The 19631-nt window shown below is 51.9% G+C and overlaps 1 protein-coding gene across 1 annotated transcript; it reads left to right on the forward strand.

The window, feature by feature from the left end:
• Positions 1-973: 973 nt before the first annotated feature.
• ENO1 (enolase 1) lies at positions 974-14800 on the forward strand. The gene is made up of 12 exons (XM_055306444.1): positions 974-1107; positions 3314-3407; positions 5471-5566; positions 6905-6963; positions 8899-8968; positions 9390-9523; positions 9955-10177; positions 11419-11616; positions 12283-12484; positions 12980-13088; positions 13258-13316; positions 14375-14800. Exons 2-12 carry the CDS (start codon positions 3323-3325, stop codon positions 14442-14444), a joined length of 1305 nt encoding a protein of 434 aa, XP_055162419.1. The 5' UTR covers positions 974-1107; positions 3314-3322; the 3' UTR covers positions 14445-14800.
• The last annotated feature ends 4831 nt before the right edge of the window (positions 14801-19631 follow it).

The following is a 19631-nucleotide window of genomic DNA, read 5'->3' on the forward strand; positions in this document are numbered from 1 at the left end:
TTTCTCCCTTGCCAGACTACCGTGGAATACTACCCGCTTTGAACTCTGAGAAATGCCTCGGGTCTGTGGGAAATTCCAGCCCCAAATCAGCGTAGGCATGGCTCAAGGGATGGGGGGAGGGACGGAGGCACACGAAGTCTGCCTTCCAGATGCAACGTTAACCCTGGGACGCACGTGGAGAAGTGCCTGGCACGTCGGAAGGGCTCAAAAAGCACCAGCTCTAACTGCACGGAAGTAAACTTCCTTTTTGCCACCTCGGGCCCAACCCCATACCCGTTGTCTGGCCCACGCTCAGACACAAAGACTCGCTCGCCCGGCCGGCGCGCGGAGGGCGGGGCGGGGGCGAGCAGGGGCGCGGCGAGCAGGGGCGCAGCGCGCAGGCGCAGGCCGCCGCACGTGGCCCCCGGCACGCGGCCCCGCGTTCCCGCTGCCCCGCGGCAGACCCGGCCCCCGAGCCGCACCGAGGCGCGCGGCCGCCAACGTCGCCAGGCCGACGGGGTCTCCGGCCCCACGCTGCGGGGCGGGGCCGGCCGGGGAGGGCGGGCCGCGAAGGTCGTCGCCAAGGTCGTGGGCCGGACGTGAGGCGCCGGAGCGACGCTGCGTGCGTGCGGGACTCGGAGTACGTGCCGGAGCCCCAAACCCTCATGCCGGCTGCGCCACCCCGCCCCTTCCCGGGGCCCTGGCGCACAGGCCGGCTCGGCCAGGGGTCCCAGCCGGGGGCGAGAATGGAGGGCGTCGGGGCAGGGACTCGCCCGCACCCCCACACAGCCGCGGGGGGAGTCGCGACCCCCCCAGTCCCGCCCCGCTCCACGTCCCCGGGTCTTCGCTGCCCCCTCCCGGCCGCGGGGGCCGCTACACTCCCGCCCCTTCCCGGGAAGCGCAGGCCTGAGTGACGGCGCGCTGGGCCAATGACGAGGCGGCGCCGCGGGGGCGGGCTTGGGGGCGGGGAAGTGGGCGGGGCTTCGGGGAGCTGGGCAGGAAGTCGCGGCAGGCGGCGCTGAGACGAGCTTCGGGTCCTCGGAGCGTCCGGACCGCGCAGCTTAACGCTCGTCCTTGGTGCCTGCGGCATCCTCTGCTTTTTTCCCGGGCAGCGCTATCGGCGGCCAGGTAGGGAATCCAGGAAGGGCTGCCGAGCCGGCACCCAAGCCTGGGGGCCCTGCGCGTGGGTCCGGGGTGGGGACGTGGGAGGGGCGGGTCGGCACGTGCGGGCCGGGCTCCGCCGGAGGGGCAGGAGCTGATTCGGCGAGATTAGGGGTTCACAGGGCTAACGGGAGCTCGCGAGTGGAACGCGGGCCTTGTGGGACAGCGGGCCGGACGCTGCAGGGGCTTGGGGAGGTGCGGGCCTAAGCCCGGGGGCTCGTTAGAGCCAGGCCTTTCCCAAAGTGGAGGGAGCGGCAGGGACGGGATGCCCGGAAGCCGCGATCCCCTCCCCCACCAGCAGCCCCTGCGCCCCGCTGGGGGCCCCGGCCTGCGGGCGGGAGGCGGGAGGCTGGTGACGGCGTGGGCCGCCTCTAATGAATGGAACTTCAGAGGGCGCTTGTCCTTCAGCGGTCTGCGGCCGAACCGTTGCGTAATTGGGAAAGCGGTCCAGGCGACCTCGCCCAGGTAATGCAGGAGCTGCTCCGGCTCCCCGGCCGGGCTCTCGGCAGTCGGCCACCGATCTGACGTTAAAAGGACATATTTTAAGAAAGTTCCCTGTCTGGTGTGTGAATTGGGGCCGGGGACACCCCTAGGCCCTGACTGCCCAGTCCACACGTGCTGCCCCTGGTCCGAGGTTCAGCCCAGGCTGATGAGCTGTGAACACTCCTGGTCAGGCCATCCCTTCTTGGTGGCCTTGCTTACTGAACCTTAATGACATCGGGAGTAGTTTTCTAACCAATTTAAGGATAAGTTGAACTTTTAATTTCACAGCTTGAAATAAGTCGCTGTGTATTAATATTACTAAATTAAACGAAAGGACATCTTACAACAGCAAGAGGATGTATTGTGATAAAGATGTGCTTAAAGCGCATCTAAATGCACAATGTAAGTCTATGGTGGCCTGGGGATGGGAGGGGGGTGACTGCAAAGGGCCTAAGGGGACTTTTTTAGGTGGTGGCCGTCAGACACAGGTACATGATTTGCCAAAACTCAAAGTTACTAAAATCTTGTAATTAAAAAATACATTTAAGCAAATTTGCCTTTTTGTAGGATAGTGAATAAAAACTAGATACCTTTCTTTTACCTTTTTATTGGCTAACGAATGAAACTTCATTGTTAAATAGTCCCCATGCACCCGAAGTGATTTCACTGTCTAATTTTGAAACTTATTAAAAAAAAAAAAAAGATGCCATTTGCTGCCTCAGAACATTCCAGACAAGATACTGGAGAGGAGCCCAGCTAGATAATGGCTCTGAACACTAACCCAATTCCACTGGGCTGCCTTCAGTCCTACAAGGTCCTTTCTTTCTTGGAAGCCCCTGGGGCCGGGAGGTGAAAAGACTTTCTTTGAGAACTAAGGTGATTCCTCTTTGTAACTGCAAATCTGTTTGTTTGTTTTTTTTTTTTAAAGATGCTTTTAAGGAAAGCCTCCTCCCTTGGAGTATCCTAACATTTGAGGATAGAATCTTTATCCTAGTTTGATTTCAATTATGACATTCTATAATTAATTTTTTTGAATGGGTAAAATGCCTGTTGAAAGTAATACTAATTAGATGTTATTTTTGGTGTGTCCTGTCTTGCTAAAGATCCAAGTACTGTGAAATGTGAAAGGCCCAGAAGTTGGCAGTAGTAGCAAAGACCACATTGTACAGACCAAGGACACTCCTGGCCTCAAAATTTCTTAAGTATCCCAGTATCCACCGACTGAACATCTTACGGCTACCTCAAGTTTAACTTGGTGAATTATGTCCCCAACTATGAATTCATTATTTCACTACAAGCCAGATTTCTCTCCTTGTATCACCTTGCATTTTTTTTGTCCTGGATGGGTTAGCTTCTGACCTTCGAGTCTCCTTGGTCCATTCCCATGCTACCCTCGGTGGGAGCTATTGACAGTAACCCGCTTCAGACTGTCTCAGCTTCAACCATCCTGCGTGCAGACAACACATTTCCAGGCTTGCTTTGCTTAAAGGACCAGCACCAGACTACTGGGGTTTGAGGCCCTGCAGAGCTGGGCACAGCAGGCTTTCCCCACTCTTGGCAGCCTTCTTGCATCCCGTATCTGTCCAGTGCAAATTCTTTCTAGTCCTGGAATCCTCAGAAGCGATTCTTTGAATGAATGACCCAAGGCTGCATTATGGTTTATGGGAAGTATGAACTGTTTCCCCCACAGAAAGTCACCATGTCTATTCTCAAGATCCACGCCAGGGAGATCTTTGACTCTCGCGGGAACCCCACTGTTGAGGTTGACCTCTACACCTCCAAAGGTAGGTGCACCTTTGTTTCAGGACTTCCTCTCCCACACTCCCATCTTTTTAAAATTTAAACAACAGAGTCTTGGGCAAGAAAAGGTCTGTTGTAAAAGCCTTTCCTTCTGATGTGCACGTGTGCTAGGCTGTGGTTCCTGAATGGGAGGAGGTGGGGGAGGGTTACAAGGCATGGGGTCCTTGTCTTGCTGCTTCTTGTATCTAAAACAACTTGCTCCCAGGTCAGTGAGAGTTGGGTAAAGTAAGATCGTACCTCATCCCTAAAAGGGCCCGTCACTGGTTTGCTTCACAGCTTGCTCTGCCTGAGCAAGCATATCTGGTGTGGTTGAATGGAGCTTTCTTCCTTGGAAAGGAAAGATGAGAGTGCCAGTATATGCAAAGCATTCTCATTCCTGCTTCTAGAAATCATTCTTAGACCAAGGACTGGGGATGCTGTTCCTACATTTGAGTATTGGCACATTCCAGAGGCTCTTGTTTCTTACCTGGCTCTAAGTCCCCCTTGGAGGAGTTTGCTCACATGAAACAAAAACACAGTAAGTCAGCTGGGGCAGAACACAGGCAAGTTTTGCTCAGTGATGTCTAGACTCCAGGTTTTCTTCCTGGACAGGGCAAGGCAGGGTGGGGAGGGGCGGGCGGAAGGGAAGGGCTGCAGTTTCCACAGCCTGTGACTCAGCTCTGACCAGCAGGCCTATGTGCTCAGCACCGCTGGGTGAGTGTCTCATAGCAGGGTTTCTTTGAGCATGTGCTTCATGCCTTGTACCTTGGGCTCTCAGAGGATGCTGGGAATTCCCTTTAGTCTTATGAGACTGGCATGCTTAGACTGGAACTTTCCATTTGGAAATTAGCGGACTTTAACCAACAGTGAAAAAAAACTCAAGATATTAGAAGATTTTTGGGAAGGAAGCGTTTCCTTTTAAACACTTTAAAAGGGTTAAAATTAATATCTTTTGAAATTTAAATGAATGGAACTCTTTCTCTTGTGTGTCTCTTAGTGCCTTTCAAAAGCAGGAAGTCATGGGTTTGTTAACCTTCCATCACTTATTTTTTTCATTATACTTCTTTTTTTTCTTTTTTTCTTTCTTTTTTTTTTTCATTATACTTCTTAGAGCAGTTTTAGGTTCACAGCAAAATTGAGCAGAAGGGACAGAGTGAGCGCATGGGTACATACACGTTCCCACACATGCACAGCCTTCCCCACCAGACTGGGACATTTGTTACAGCTGAACCTGCATTAACACATCATCACACAAAGTCCATAGTTACGTTAGGGTCACTTTCTTTTCATGGCTTCCTCACCTCGTCCAATGCCTGATGGGGATACAGAAAGCCAGGGCCTGTGTCAGGAAACCACGTGTCCTGCTGTGTGCACACGGTCCCTGCGATGCCACAGGCACGGTGACCCATCATTTGAGTATAATACCTGGTGGATTTTTCCCTCTTTGTTCATTTGCCTTCGCCTAAGTCAGATGGGGAAATCCCTTACAGTTTCAAGTAGCTTCTAGAGGCTGCCTTCACTTCCTGCTGCCCTGAACCTACCTGCCTTTGTAACCAGATCACTCGGTACCCTTCTTGAATCTGTCCTCCAAGAATCGCCGTGTTTGTGCTCCACAGTGGCTGGTTTCTATGTGTGCAGGACTGCATAATGCACTACTTCATTGTGTTCTAGTGTTACTAAATTATTACTTTTATTGTCTTTATATCTCATGTTTTCTTAGTTATATGTTTGAAATGATAATCTCTGGGATATACTTGAATAAATAAGGTATTAAATTAATTTTCAAAAAAAATACTAATTTTCCTTGGTTCTACTTTGTAACTTCAACATAGCTACTAGAAAATCTTAAATCTCCAAAGTGGCTTGCATCATCTCTCTGTTGGGCGGTGCCAACAGGGGAGAATGGTACCAACATGCGGGGCAGGGGAAGCCGAGTGTCTGAATCTCCCAGTTGGTGGAAGGAAGTGGCATGTTTCTGAAGAGATGCCATCTGTGAGGGGGGCAGGACCCGGGCAGGGGCTGAACTGTGTTTCTCAATCGTGACTCTTTCCCCTCCCTCCACATCCAGGTCTCTTCAGAGCTGCTGTGCCCAGTGGTGCCTCCACTGGTATCTACGAGGCCCTCGAGCTCCGGGATAATGACAAGACACGCTACATGGGAAAAGGTAAGAGTCAGAGCCCCAGCCCATGTCTGTGAAGCGTGGCTGCATCTCCCACGCCTGTAGCCCACTCCCCATGTGCCTTGTATTTGAGGGTGGCACCCCGGTGCAGTGTTGATGGTGAGCAGGTATACAGGACAGCTGGGAGAGCTGGCCTGTGGATTCCAGCCTTCCTAAAAGAGTTGGTGGGCAAGAGTTTTAATGCTTGCTTCTATTGCGGTTTGTCTCCAAACTGGAAACCTCCCAGTAGGCCAGGGAACCTAAGGGTAAGAAGACATGTTAACTAATACTAACCGTAGAGCCATGCCACATTCCCAGTCTCTTGAGAGTGTGGTCTCAGGAGAGTTCTGGAAAGTCTAACCACTGGCTCACATACAGATCAGTCCTAGTAGCTTGATCTTTCTGTTGATGAAGTCACAGAGGCACTGGTCTGGCAAAGCCAGCCTCTGGTGGGCTCAGTGCAGACTGACCTGTTCCTGTTTTTGCAATGCTCACCTTTCTATAGACAGAATCTATGTGGCCGAATTACAGAAAAGCAGGTGGGGCTAGACCATGCATTCTCAGCAGGACCAGGATCAACCCAGGGATGGAAATTGGTTCTTGGGGGAGGCAGAAATCTCCTACCATATTCCCATGATATATGGCCCTCCAGAGGGTCTCTGTATGGAGGTACCATGTGTCTGTGGTATTAAATTTTCAGATGAGGGTGATTAGGGAAAAATCTGAGATTGCAGGGGAGGGGCAGCGATGAAGTGAGCTGGGGAAGCCCTGGGCTGGTGAAGCAGCAATGATGCTACAGAAAGGCAGTTGCTCCAGGGTTCCTGTTGTCCGCAGCCCAGGCACGTTCTGGTCTGAAGCAGGGCTTTGCCTTCCTGTCTCCTCTCTTTCTCTCACTCCCTGTCCTTCACAGCCTGTTCTCTTCTGAGTGTCTTTTTTCCTTCTCCGTCAATCTCTACTGGTCAGGTGTCTCCAGACCCGTTAAGTATATTAATGAGTTCCTGGCACCAGCCTTGTGCACACAGGTAACACATTGGACATCCTGTAGTTTCTATGGCTGGTGTTCTCAGTGCATGGTCTTGCCGATTAACCCCCCTTCAGACATTCTGAGATGGTTGCTCTGTGTGTGGCTCTAATCCTTGGGGGTCCTAGGTAAGAGCACTCAGACTGGGCCAGAATGTACCCCGATTCTGGGGGCACAGAGAAATGGGGATTTGAAAGCTTTCCCGTTTACGGTCTTTGGGTGGGCTTCCAGATATCTGGGTTAACGTCATTGGTAGTTCGCTCAATGCTGCTCAAGCCTGTTTTTCGTTAATGTCGGTAATTTGATATGATTGTTCCTTCTAGGTGTCTCAAAGGCTGTTGAGCACATCAATAAAACTATTGCACCTGCCCTGATTAGCAAGGTAGGACCTGCCTCCTGAGAACTAATGTATTAATGCCTTCAGAACGTCTCCCAGGCCAGTGGGCTTTCCGGGTTATAGAAGAGCTTATTCTGAGAGCTAAAGTAGCCAGTCGGATTCCCTGTCGTGCATGAGAATTATCTCACCTTTTCTCATCCACCCCCTGCCTGCGTGTCCACATCTAACAGCGCATGGAATTGGGAGTACAGTGACGGGAGACCGTCTCATGGCCTTAATTTTTTTTTTCCCCTCCAACTATCTTGACCTTTGGGAAGTTAAAATCGAAATTTTAAGAGCAGCTCTTGGGCATTGAGCATAGTATCTGTGGTGACTATTTTTCATGAACTATGGAATTATTTACTATATTTCTACTGTTTTTGAAACAGAGGAACTGTGGTTAAAAATCTTACTTGGAGCCTTAGTGTGTAGAAGAGTAGAGCTGCTGTGGGTGAAGTAGGGAGGAGGGGCCAAACAACCCAACAGCCCCTCCCTACCAGGGCCCTCCCTCCATAATTTGGGTGGCATTTGTGCAGGTCGGGGAAGATGTGCAAAGCCCTGGCTAGAGGAGCCTTCTCTGGGTCTGAGGCCAACCCTGGCCTTCCCACCTGAAGTCCTGTATACCAGTGGCAGGTGGAGATATGTCCCCCTGGCTCACTCACCTTGGCCCGGCCTTCATGGCACTCGGTAATTGGTCCCAGACGGTTTCTCGTTGCTGCTCTTCAGGCTCATACGCCCCAAACTCAGTCTCCTGGGTACCTCCACACACCCTGATCTTTGTGCCTGGTGCCCTTGCCTGGCGTGACTCATAATGACCAGGGCCTTCCGGGACATTTTTCTTCCCCTCTAGGGGAGACCATCTTCAAACTCATAGTGAGGATTTGCCCCAAGCCATCATTCCTGGATGATGGCTAACTTCTGCCAAATGTGCTTTGTCAAAACAAATGTCAAATTATTAATGTGGCATGATGGGAATTGGGGATGGTTTTCTTTGCCTTTTATAAAGCACATAATAAGTAGTACACATTATGATCAATTGTGAAGTTTTTAAAGTAATGCTGACATTCAATAAATGAGTTAGTTTTTAAGACACCAGTTTTTGCAGGGGTGGATTTGGGGTTCTTGTTTTTGTTAGTAGATTCCATGCCCAGCATGGTACCCATTTGGGGCTTAAACTCACGACCCAGAGATCTAGACCTGAGCTGAGATCAATAGGCAAGTGCTTAACTGACTGACCCACCCAGGCATCCCATTTTTTGGGTTTGTTTGTTTTTGAGTAATCTACCCAACGTGGGGCTTGAACTCTGAATGCCAAGGTCCAGAGTTGCCTGCTCTATCGACTGAGTCAGTCAGGTGCCCCTTTAAGACACCAGTTTATTGCTTTATACTCTGACCAGAAATACTCATCTAGAGCTGACATCAAGCATCTTGCTGAGTGATTCTGGGCTGCCTGCAGAAGTCCTGTTTGCCACGAGATGGGGAAGTGTGCCATCACTGGGTATAGCCGAGCGGTGGTGGTGTCACTTAACCTGTGAGGAGCCCAGCTCATTTGTGTGAACAGAGTTCTGCTATGTACCATTCCCACATCACACTATTTTGTGGTGACCTTTGTCAGCATGTGCCAGGCAGTTCTGGCTTCCGTGTGGTGCCACCGGGACCATGTCTGACATATTTTACTGCTGGCCCCAGTCCTTGGAGAAATGCCTGCTGCCAGGAAAGCAAGTGACGTGCGCTTTGGTGCCTCCTGTTTTCTCTCTATTCCCCCCCCCCACCCCCGCTTCTTTTTTTTTTGCTTTCCAAACACATAACATAGAAGTGATTTGGACTTTGCACAGTTCCAAAGTTATCTGGGTTCCGTCATAGGAGTGCAAAGGTCCTGTGAGGGGTATGACACTGCCGCCCCCGCCCCCCCCCGTGACTGACCCTCTCCTCTCCCCGCAGAAAGTGAACGTTGTGGAGCAGGAAAAGATTGACAAACTGATGATCGAGATGGACGGGACAGAGAATAAATGTGAGTGGTCGGGGTGGAGGCTGCTGGTGTCTCCCAAATACCTTCCGACCCTCTGGGGGTGGTTGTGCGGTCCCCACTGAGGACTGCGCGTCAGTCTGGGAGCTTTTCAGGGCCCTCCTCCTCACCTGAATAAATCACGTTTCTAAGTATCAGGAGCAATACCAGGTGACAGCAGCACGCAGATTTTGTGGAATTTGCCAGAGTTCCACAGACCAAAGAAAGGGCTTTCTCTTGGGAGAAAGCAGATAGATGAGTTCATGTGGAGAGCTGTTGGGTTTCTGGTTCGGATTTGGGGAATAGACGTGGTCAGGAGAGGAAAGGTTCCAGATACAGGCCATGGTATACAGGGGGTGCAGGCCGGAAGGTCAGCAGGAAGCCGGCTGGGAGTATGAAATTCCTCAATTGAATTGTTCTATTCCAGCTAAATTTGGTGCAAACGCCATTCTGGGAGTGTCCCTGGCTGTCTGCAAGGCGGGGGCTGTCGAGAAGGGGGTGCCCCTGTACCGCCACATTGCTGATTTGGCTGGCAATTCTGAAGTTATCCTGCCAGTTCCGGTGAGTGGCTTGGAACTCCAAGTGAGGAGCTTGTGGGTATTTGCTTTGTGGGAACCTAAGACCTCCCACATCTTGGTGTCTCCTACATGGAACTCTCCCAGCACAGTGGGCACACGCAGGCCCTGGAGGTCTCGGGTGCAGACACCTGCCACTTGCTAAGAATGACCCTGAGTAGAGGACTGGCCTCCCCTGTACCCCACATCCCTTACTGCTGATGAGGGAATGAAAACCATACTTGCTGGGTTGTGAATGTTCGCTGAGGTCATAGCTGGTCCTCAGGACAGTAAGCACACCTGGTGGTGACCGTTGCTCTTAGCGGGAGATACCTGGTGAGCATTTCAGAGCCACATTGTGAGCCATGCAGTCATGAGGAGGCTGCTTGGGGACGCTCTCTGGGCCAGATGGCTGTATTTCTCTCCATCTCTCCCTAGGCTTTCAATGTCATCAACGGTGGTTCCCATGCTGGCAACAAGCTGGCCATGCAGGAGTTCATGATCCTTCCCGTTGGTGCAGCAAACTTCAAGGAGGCCATGCGCATCGGAGCAGAGGTTTATCATAACCTGAAGAATGTCATCAAGGAGAAATATGGAAAAGATGCCACCAATGTGGGCGATGAAGGTGGATTTGCTCCTAATATCCTGGAGAACAAAGAAGGTAAAGGCTCTGGAGGAGTCGCCACATCCCGTGGCACTGCCCACACGCTTAGCGGATGTGCCGTAACTGTGATGCAGGGAGCTCTGGTCCTTCCACCTTCTGTTCACCAAGCAGAGTTCTGGGAACAGATGGGGAAGCTAGCACTTTATTTGTTAAAATAAGGAATTTGCTTATTAATTTGATTTCTGAGTGGCCTGGTTGCTTGTTTAAGATTTTATTCATTTGAGAAAGAATATGGACGGGGGAGGGACAGAGGGAGAGGAACAAGCAGACCCCTTACTGAGCAGGGAACCAGATGAGGGACTCGAGCCCAGGACCCTGAACTAAAGGCTCAGATCAGGACCAGAATTGAAGGCAAACACTTAACCAGCTAAGCCACCCAGGTGCCCCTACTTGCTCTCTTGCTATTGAACCACCTCATAAGGGCAAAGGTTTGAAGTCTGCACTGTGTCCCGGAGATGTTGTCTGTCCAGCCCGTGACCAGGAACCCCCCTGAGTTCATTCACTACAGGGCTGTTCACACAGTGCCTTGTTGCTTGGAGCCCTTAGGCACAGGGTTCAACGTAAGAGTTGGGTAGGGCACAGAGAGTCTTAAGAGAACTCACAGCTGAGCTTTTTGTTTTAGAAGGAAAGGAGGGTTCAACCACATTTTGTCGTCTCAGGGACAACTAGTAAAGGAAAAAGCATCCATCCTGCTCTTTGGGTCAGTCATATGAAATGCTGAGGCTCAGCTACTTTGACCTACAAAAAATGACCCTTTCACGTGGTTTAATGGGATAGCTTGGAGATCTGTGGTGGGGAGCAGATGCTGAGTGCCTCTGTCCGCCTCTGTCCGGGCAGCTCTGCCGTGCGAGGCCACCCTCGAGCTGGAGACAACAGGCCCCAGAGGCCGGGCCTTGCCCTTATGCTGCCCTCCTAGGTTCCTAGGACAGTGGCTCTCAGCTGGTCACTGTAACAATCTCAACCAGCACAGTCACTCCTGGCTGCTAAATTTGGGAGCATTGTGTCAGCAAGAAACCCTCTGAGAGGAGAGACTGAATTTTCCATTTGGCTGTCTGCTGGGGGCCGTTTCCAGCAGTTTCTTGCTCCAATGCGGAAAGAAGTACTGGACTCGTCAAAGCGACGATTGGGGTCAGGGTACCTCATGGTCATTCTGTTAGAGCTCCCCATTTGGCAGCTGCTGAAGGGAACTTTTTTCTCCACCTGCCTGGTTTCCAATCCTGTCGCCAACCTCTTTCCAGCTCTGGAACTGCTGAAGAATGCCATCGGGAAGGCTGGCTACACCGATAAGGTGGTCATCGGCATGGACGTAGCTGCTTCTGAGTTCTTCAGGTCTGGGAAGTATGACCTGGACTTCAAGTCCCCTGATGACCCCAGCAGGTACATCACGCCTGACCAGCTGGCTGACCTCTACAAGTCCTTCATCAGGGACTACCCAGGTGAGCAGGGCAGGCGGGCACTGGCGGAGCAGTGGAGTCAGGTGGTTCTGGGGTGCCAGCCAGCACTGACCTCAGGTGGTAGGTGGTCTCCAGGGTGTGTGAGCCCTCTGTCCCTATCACAGCCTCCTGAGCAAAGGCTGTCCTGGCTCGTGAGCAGAGCGAGCCTCAAGCCCGCTGACTGCCCATGGGTGACTCAGTGAGCTGGCGCTCCTCTAGGCTTTGTGTCACTTCACGCACGCAGGGTAGGGACTGTTCCTGCTGTTTCACGAGGGGAACTGAGGCACGGAGTGGGTTAGTAATCGGCCCGAGGGTGCTTAGCAGGTGACGGAGCAAGAATCAGACCAGGAAGTCTGAGCCCCTGCTGGAACAGAGTTAGAGAACATGCTCAGAGTGGAGCCAGGGCGAGCCCAGCTCCGCAGTCTCCTGAACCCACAGCTTTTCTCTTCTCATGGGCACTAAACTCAAGCCACCCTGGACAGGAAGTGTCCCACTTAGCGTCTGTAGGGTCCTAGGGTTGCAGGTGACATTGGTGCCCTGTCACAGGAGTCGGTGGGGACACGGGGAGCCAGTCCTGTCCTGCAGGAGAGGGGTGAGGCCAAGTGAGGAGGTTCGGGTGGCAGTCAGCACAGGGGTCTCACCGACCACACATGGCTCTCCTTTCTCCAGTGGTGTCTATCGAAGACCCCTTCGACCAGGATGACTGGGAAGCTTGGCAGAAGTTCACTGCCAGCGCTGGAATCCAGGTGGTGGGGGACGATCTCACCGTGACCAACCCAAAGCGGATTTCCAAGGCTGTGGGCGAGAAATCGTGCAACTGCCTCCTGCTTAAAGTGAACCAGATTGGCTCTGTGACCGAGTCTCTTCAGGCGTAAGTCCCTTCAGGGCTCAGCTGTCAGAACAAGGTACTGCATGTCAGCCAGAGCACCTGGCTAGAGCTGTGATGGAAGCTAGCAAGTGGCTTCTGAAATCTGCAGTGGCGCCAAGGAGACTGGGGTATTAGGCAGCTGTGGCCCAGTCCTGTCTGTCCAGTCTTGGTTCTAGACTCACGACCTGATCTTTGGTGGAAAACATCGGGCATAGGCACTGTCTGGGGAGATAAGCCTCTCCCCTCAAGGAGTCTGAACCCACTTTTTAAAAAGTAACCTAGAGGGCTGAGAAGGTCCTCAGGGCTCTGCGAGGGGGGAGGAAGGTGAACGTCTGTGTCCCCAGGGTTTAGGGCTTGATGGCAGCTCCTGGCCCTGAGCTGCCTCTGGTCTCCCACTGGGGGTATTGAGGCCTGGCATCAGGAGGGCCAGAGCGACTGCAGGGCCCAGGAAATGGGAGTCACACCATCCCAACCATCCGGTGGTTTCCTGCCTTGTAGGTGCAAGCTGGCCCAGTCCAATGGGTGGGGCGTCATGGTGTCGCATCGCTCCGGGGAGACCGAAGATACCTTCATCGCTGACCTGGTGGTGGGACTCTGCACTGGGCAGGTAAAGAGCTGCTTAACTCTTCTGGGACCTCAGCTTCTCCAGCAACATGCCAAGAAGGAGGGGGAGGATGGGATCCTGGATGCCCCTTGATGCCCTCCTTTCTGCCCAAAATGCCCATGAAGATGGAGCATCCATGACAAATACAAGTGACCTTTCTTTTCCCTTCTAGATCAAGACGGGTGCACCATGCAGATCTGAGCGCTTGGCCAAGTACAACCAGATCCTCAGGTAAAAAGGAAGCCAACCTTCACTGAGTGTGTGGGCACCATCCTCCAGGGGGAGCCCTGGTTCTATGGGGGGTATGCAGGTGGGGGCCCTTGGTTTAGGGGCGGCCCCAGCTCAGAACCTACATCCCCTGAGGCATGGGCCCAGAGCTGGACCATGCTGCCATCTTGTGGTGGAAGAGGGAACAGGTCCCCCTTTGGATAATGTGGTCCTAGAATTTTTAGAGCCAGCAGGAAGCCTTAGTGATTGACTAGTCCAGCACTGTGTTTTGTGGGTGAGGAGACCGGGCCTCAGAGAAGGGGGACAGGACAGGCAGGTTCCCACTGGAACCCAGTGCCTTTGGATGTTCTGGTCCCTTTTTATTACCATAATGGGTCTTTGGGGGCCCCTGAACATGGAGACTTGTCTATTTTTTTGTTCCTTTTTCCAGTCTTGAGTCAGCCTGGTTACCCTTTGCTTTAATGGTGCCTGGTGGGACATCTGCCCTGTGACCCACACAGGGCAGCTGTCGGCATTCCCACGGGGCTTGTCTTCATACACTATGTTTCCTCCTTTTCTACTGGAGAATTGGAAGCACATTCCAGTTCTAAGATTTCACCTGTAAATACCTGAGTATAGGTCTCTGAGAAACATTTGTTTACTTTTTAACCACCTGCTCTCCCCATGCCACGAGAGTGCCGGGGATTCAGGGTCATTCTGTAACATCCACGCCGAGTGTGTGTCCTTATGCCACCTCTAAAGAAACTGGGTTGTCCTTTCATTAAAAACATTTTTCTTTCTCTTCCAAGAACTAGCACTTCTGCCCTTTTTTCTACTTTGTCTTTGGGAAATGCTGGGGGCGGGGCAGGTTGGGAAGCGGAAGCAGCGATGGGTGGCCCACTTGCTGGGGTAGCTGGGTGGACACAAGAGCCAAATGCCCCTCTCTTCCTGCTGCCTCTGAGCAGCCATATCCAGAGGAGGGTGGTCCCTGCTCTCTGGGTGGGGGATGTGGGCCTTGGGGACAGATGTTTGACTTCTCTTTTCCTCCTCCCCCTCCCCCTCTCTCTCCTCTGCCTCCCAAGAATTGAAGAGGAACTGGGTAGCAAGGCCAAGTTCGCCGGCAGAAGCTTCAGAAACCCCCTTGCCAAGTAAGGTCCAGGTGGCGCACCCTGTGGTCCTGAGTCGGCTCGTTAGACCTCTGCTCCCCCGGGCAGCTCAAGGCCCCCAGCCCAAAGTGGCAGGGCCCTGTGCTAGTTAGCTGCCCTCTCCCTTCCCTGTGATGTTCTCAAAGCTTCCTTAGAATTGCTACAGAAGCCAGACTTGACCATCTGGAACCCTGCTGGGAACGCTAGCTCTGTAAACATGTGATTGGTCCAAATCATTGCTTTCTCACCTCACTTCCACCAAGCATCTGGAGCCAGGTCTATTTATGTAATAATCTCAAGGTGTCCACAGGCAAGATCCCCAGTGGTTTTATGTGCAGAATAAAAAGGCCTCAGTGACCCATAGAAATGCTGTGTGTGTGTGTTTGTTTAAAGTAGTCTGAGTCTTCCCTCATGGCAAGTGTTCGGTGAGTCTTGCACTGGGCTCTGGGCCTGTAAGAGTTGTCCCCAAAAGGGACAAGCGGCGCCTGGCTGGCTCAGTAGGACACACACTTTTCACACTTTTTTTTTCTTAAGATTTATTTATTTATATGTTTTTTATTTTTTTTAAAGATTTTATTTATTTATTCAGAAACGAGAGAGAGGCAGAGACACAGGCAGAGGGAGAAGCAGGCTCCATGCAGGGAGCCCAATATGGGACTCGATCCCAGGTCTCCAGAACCACGCCCGGGGCTGAAAGCAGGTGCCAAACCGCTGAGCCACCCAGGAATCCCCAAGATTTATTTATTTTAGAGCACAAGCAGGAAGCACAGGGAGAGGAGAGACTCCAGCAGACTCCCTGCTGAGCATGGGGGGGGGGGGTGGCTTAATCTCCTGACCCTGAGATCATGACCTGAGCCAAAACCAAGAGTTGGACACTTACCCACTGAGCCACCCAGACACCCCTTAGTACATGACTCATGATCTTGGGGTTGTAAATTTGGGCCCCATGTTGGGTGTAGAAGTTACTTAAAATCTTTTAAAAAGGGGGGTGGGGGAGGACGAGGAGTTAAGGACATTTCATAAGTCCTTGGGCTAAGCAGGTGAGACAGAAAGGGGGTTGTTGTATCCTTCAGCAGAAGTAGGGTCTGTCTTGGGGGTGGAGCCTGACTTAAGGTTCAGGGATCTTATTTGGGAGAAGGTACAAAGGCAGAGCTGTCACAGATGACCTGGAGGTGGTAGCTTCTAGGTCGTCCCCCTGTCCTGCAAACCGGAAAGCCTGCCAGAGTGCAGCTAACCATTCTGGGCAAGCTGGAATGTGGCTTCAAAGGTTCTGGGGGAAGCAGGTGAAAGAATGGTTAAAAGGGAACTTAGGGCATCTAGAGGCTCTTGGAACCCTCTTTAGATTCCTGCAATTTAATTCCATTCCTCATTTTCACTAATCTTAGTTCAGGTACTCAAAAGTTACACGTAGTGATCGATACCCACTGTACTGTGTGGTGCAGATGTGAAATAGCATTGCAGAGAGCACTGTTGAGCAGTGAGCACCGCGTGCACGGCCATAGGTTTCCATAGGAGTGAGAGGTGAGCTACTATGGTTGCTGTGTGCCCCTTGAGGGTCTAGGGTTTTATTAGCATTTTCCTTTCAAGTAGTTTAAGTCTGGAATTGTGTTTTAACACCTACTTGGGGGACTAGGAGGCCCCCTTGTGGACGTTCTTGTTCACTGTTTATCAGTCAGGATTTAACCCAAGAGGCAGAAGTAGGAAAAGGTGTATCATGAGATTTAGCACAAGGAATTGGCTTCTGAGATTGTGGGGCTCGGCTAGGCAAATCCAAAGTCAGAAAGGGCAGCCAGTCAGAAAGGAAGATGACCAGGCACAAGTGAAGTGTTGATTCACAGGTGCACTTTCTTGGGGAACCTCAGACCCCTGCTTTTAGGACTTTCTACCTGATTTGAGGGTATCCTGGGTACCCAGATATCCAGATGATCCAGGATAGTTTAAACTCATGTGACTAGTGGCTTTAGTTAGGTCTGCAAGATAGCTTCACAGTAATACTTAGTGTTTGATTAACGACTCTATAATCAGGTCAATAGGCCACAAGCAAGGCCACCACCCATTGTCAACTCAGCAACCGTCCCTAATCTCCAAATAACCCATGACAAAGTCCTATTTCCACCTAATGTGTAATGACTCCTACAGCCAAAGCCACTCTTTCTAGGTGTTGATGACTGGTTTCTATCTGAAAATTGATTCTGGAGGGAAAGGGAATCCTTGAACCGGGACTCATAACCTTCCTAGAGTTTATTCCAACTGGAAAGCAGCAAGTTAGCATGAGTATTTTCAAAAGTGGTTTAATGTCATTTACTAAACTTTGATTTAAAACAATGGCAGATAAAGGCATTTACCACCCTTTGGTGAAAGGATAAGTGTCCCTTTCACATCTGCACCACCTGTGAAGAAAGCTGCTGGGCTTGCCATGCCCACCCTGGGACAGGTTCTGACCCAGCCAAAACAAAGCACGTGCATGAGATTGGTTGGAATGTGTAAGCTGGGAAAAACCGGAGGCCAAAGGGCCTTTCCCAAGGAGCCCAATCAAGCAAGACAGCCAATGTTAATTCTGTCTCCAGAAAACCACCTCTGGGCCTTCTGATGATGGCCTGTGATGTGAAACCTGTCTCTGGATCACATGAGTTTACAGGAACTTCAAGTGTTTTTTATTAAGCAGCTTTGTTAGCACTTGGTAGTAGTTTCTGGATTTGGCTTTACGTGCCTTTTTTTTTTTTTTTTTTTTTAATTTCCTAGCTCCATGCTAGGCATGGAGCCCAACTTGGGTCCTAAACTCATGACCCTGAGATCAAGACCTGAGCTGATGTCAAGAGTCAGAAGGCTAATTGGCTGAGCCACCAGGCACTCCCCCCCCCTTTTTTTTAACTTCATATTACAAATGCTTTTCCACAAAACATGTATTTCTCTTTTTTAAAGGTTGTATTTATTCATGAGAGACACAGAGAGGCAGAGACACAGGCAGAGGGAGAAGGAGGCTCCATGCAGGGAGACCGATGTGGGACTCAATCCCGGGTCTCTAGGATCAGGCCCTGGGCTGAAGGTGGTGCTAAACTGCTGAGCCACCCAAGCTGCCCCTATTTCTCATCTGTGGTTGTCTTCTAACTTCTTTAACTCTGACACCAGAACAAAATCGATGGAAAAGTTGAAGTGTTTTGGTTCTCAAACCCGGCCATAGAGGAGAAACACCTGGGGAGCCTGGAAAGCTCCCATTGTCCAGCCAGGCTGGGTCAAAGCTCTGGGTGGGACCCAGAGGGTCCCCGTGTTGAGGCCTACCAGCTGCCTGCAGCGTGGCTGGTCTCGGGGAGCACCGGTGTGCGGCTAGGGGGCTGGGGGACAGCCAAGTAGGCGGGGTGAGGATGCCAGCCTTTCCAGGCTTCCCCGGAAATGTTCAGTAAGTGCCTCCGGGGCTTGGAGCCGGCGGCTGAAGGCTGGGAATGGCGTTCACAGGGTGGGCACCGGCTGCGGGACCTGTAGCCAAGGCCTGCTCCTTGACTGAATTCCAGTCCGTCAGCTCTCCTCCCCAATCCCCCACCCTATCCAGGGGGACCCCGGGCCCGCTCCCCCTCAACAGTGGCTGCAACGCAGCCAGTGCCGTGGCCAAGAACCCAGATGGAGCCAGACAGGCTGAGACTGTAGCCCTTCTACCAGACAGTTGTGCTCTGCATCCCCATCTGTAAAATGGGGCTGACAATAACAGCAGCGGCGGCCCGAGGGTTATCATGTAGTACAGTCAATGCTCACGTCGACACGGCCCTGCAGTGAAGCAGTCAGGCCAGGTAGCCTCACCTAAGAAGAGGTATAGGGCATAAGGAAGGGAGGAGGGCCTTCAGAGCAGATGAAGCACCTGCAACCATGACGAAGCCGAAAGGGAGAGTTTGGGGTCAGCTGCTCAGGGAACCCAGGGCAGAGGATGAGCACCCACTGAGCTGACCTGCAGTTTAGTAACCTTATCCAGGTACCAAGACTTCCTTGAGCCCCTTCTCAATTTCCACCCCCACCCCTATCCCCTGGACTCAGGCAATCTAAGGTTTTTTTAAAAATTCTAAATAGGGCAGCCCGGGTGGCTCAGTTTAGCACCGCCTTCAGCCCAGGGCCTGATCCTAGAGACCCCGGATCAAGTAGCAGGTCGGGCTCCCTGCATGGAGCCTGCTTCTCCCTCTGCCTGTGTCTCTGTGTCTCAAATGAATGGATGAATGAATAAAATCTTTTTTAAAAAATAAAATTTTAATTAGCTGTCAATCTAAAAAGGAGGTATCTTGTAAAAATTCTACTTTCTGGGATCTAATGGATGGGAAATTAGCTACACTGGGCCTGCATTTGTAGAAGGCAAGCAGTTGGCCATTCACTTTTTTTTTTTTTTAAGATTTTATTTATTTGGCAGAGAGAGCGAGCACAAGCAGGGGGAGGGCAGAGGGAGAAGCAGGTCCCCCGCTGAGCAGGGAGCCTGACCCGGGGCTCAATCCAAGGGCCCTGGAATCACGACCTGAGCTGAAGGCAGACGCTCGTTCAATCGCCCAATGAACTGAGCCACTCAGGTGCCCCAGTCATTCACTTCTGATGGCAGCAGGGTCCCATTCACCTGCTTCCCTTACGTATCTATGTGGCTCACCTCAGCTTTCAGTGTGCATCCCTGGTCCATGGCCCCTTCTGCAGGCTGCTACCTTCCCAGTTCCTTCCTCTTCTATGGAAACCTTCTATCCCCAAGGGCTCTATGAGTTCAGGTCCTCCAAGGCTTCTCTGCCATTGATGACTGATCCCTGGTGCCTTCAGGGACCAAGAACCCCCCAGGATCCACCTTGAACACCTCAGCTTATCCAGACCCAGACATACCTCTACCCTCTTCCCACTCACCAGCTGAGGGCAGGCCAGCCCGGACAGGGGCATCCGGCCTCCTCCCTCCAATCTTGCTGCAGAGTGAGGGCTGCTGTCCACTGGGACCAAGGATGACAGCAGGCTCATTTGCATATGTGACCTAAGATTGTAATTAAACCCACACGCCCCAGGGGTGAAAAGTAAGCACATTGATTCAGGAGCAATTAAAAGCCTCTAACATCTTCGTCACAGCCACCACTGCTGAGACTGTTTCTAACTCATGATAGTCGGCTTCTTGAAGGGGGCATCCTCAAGTCTAAGGGGGCAGATTCCCCAGGCTCCCAGCCCTTCTTAGGATGCCCTGTGCTATTCTAGA

The sequence above is a fragment of the Nyctereutes procyonoides genome, unplaced genomic scaffold (genome assembly GCF_905146905.1).
Source record: "Nyctereutes procyonoides isolate TBG_1078 unplaced genomic scaffold, NYPRO_anot_genome, whole genome shotgun sequence".
Lineage (NCBI taxonomy): Eukaryota > Metazoa > Chordata > Mammalia > Carnivora > Canidae > Nyctereutes > Nyctereutes procyonoides.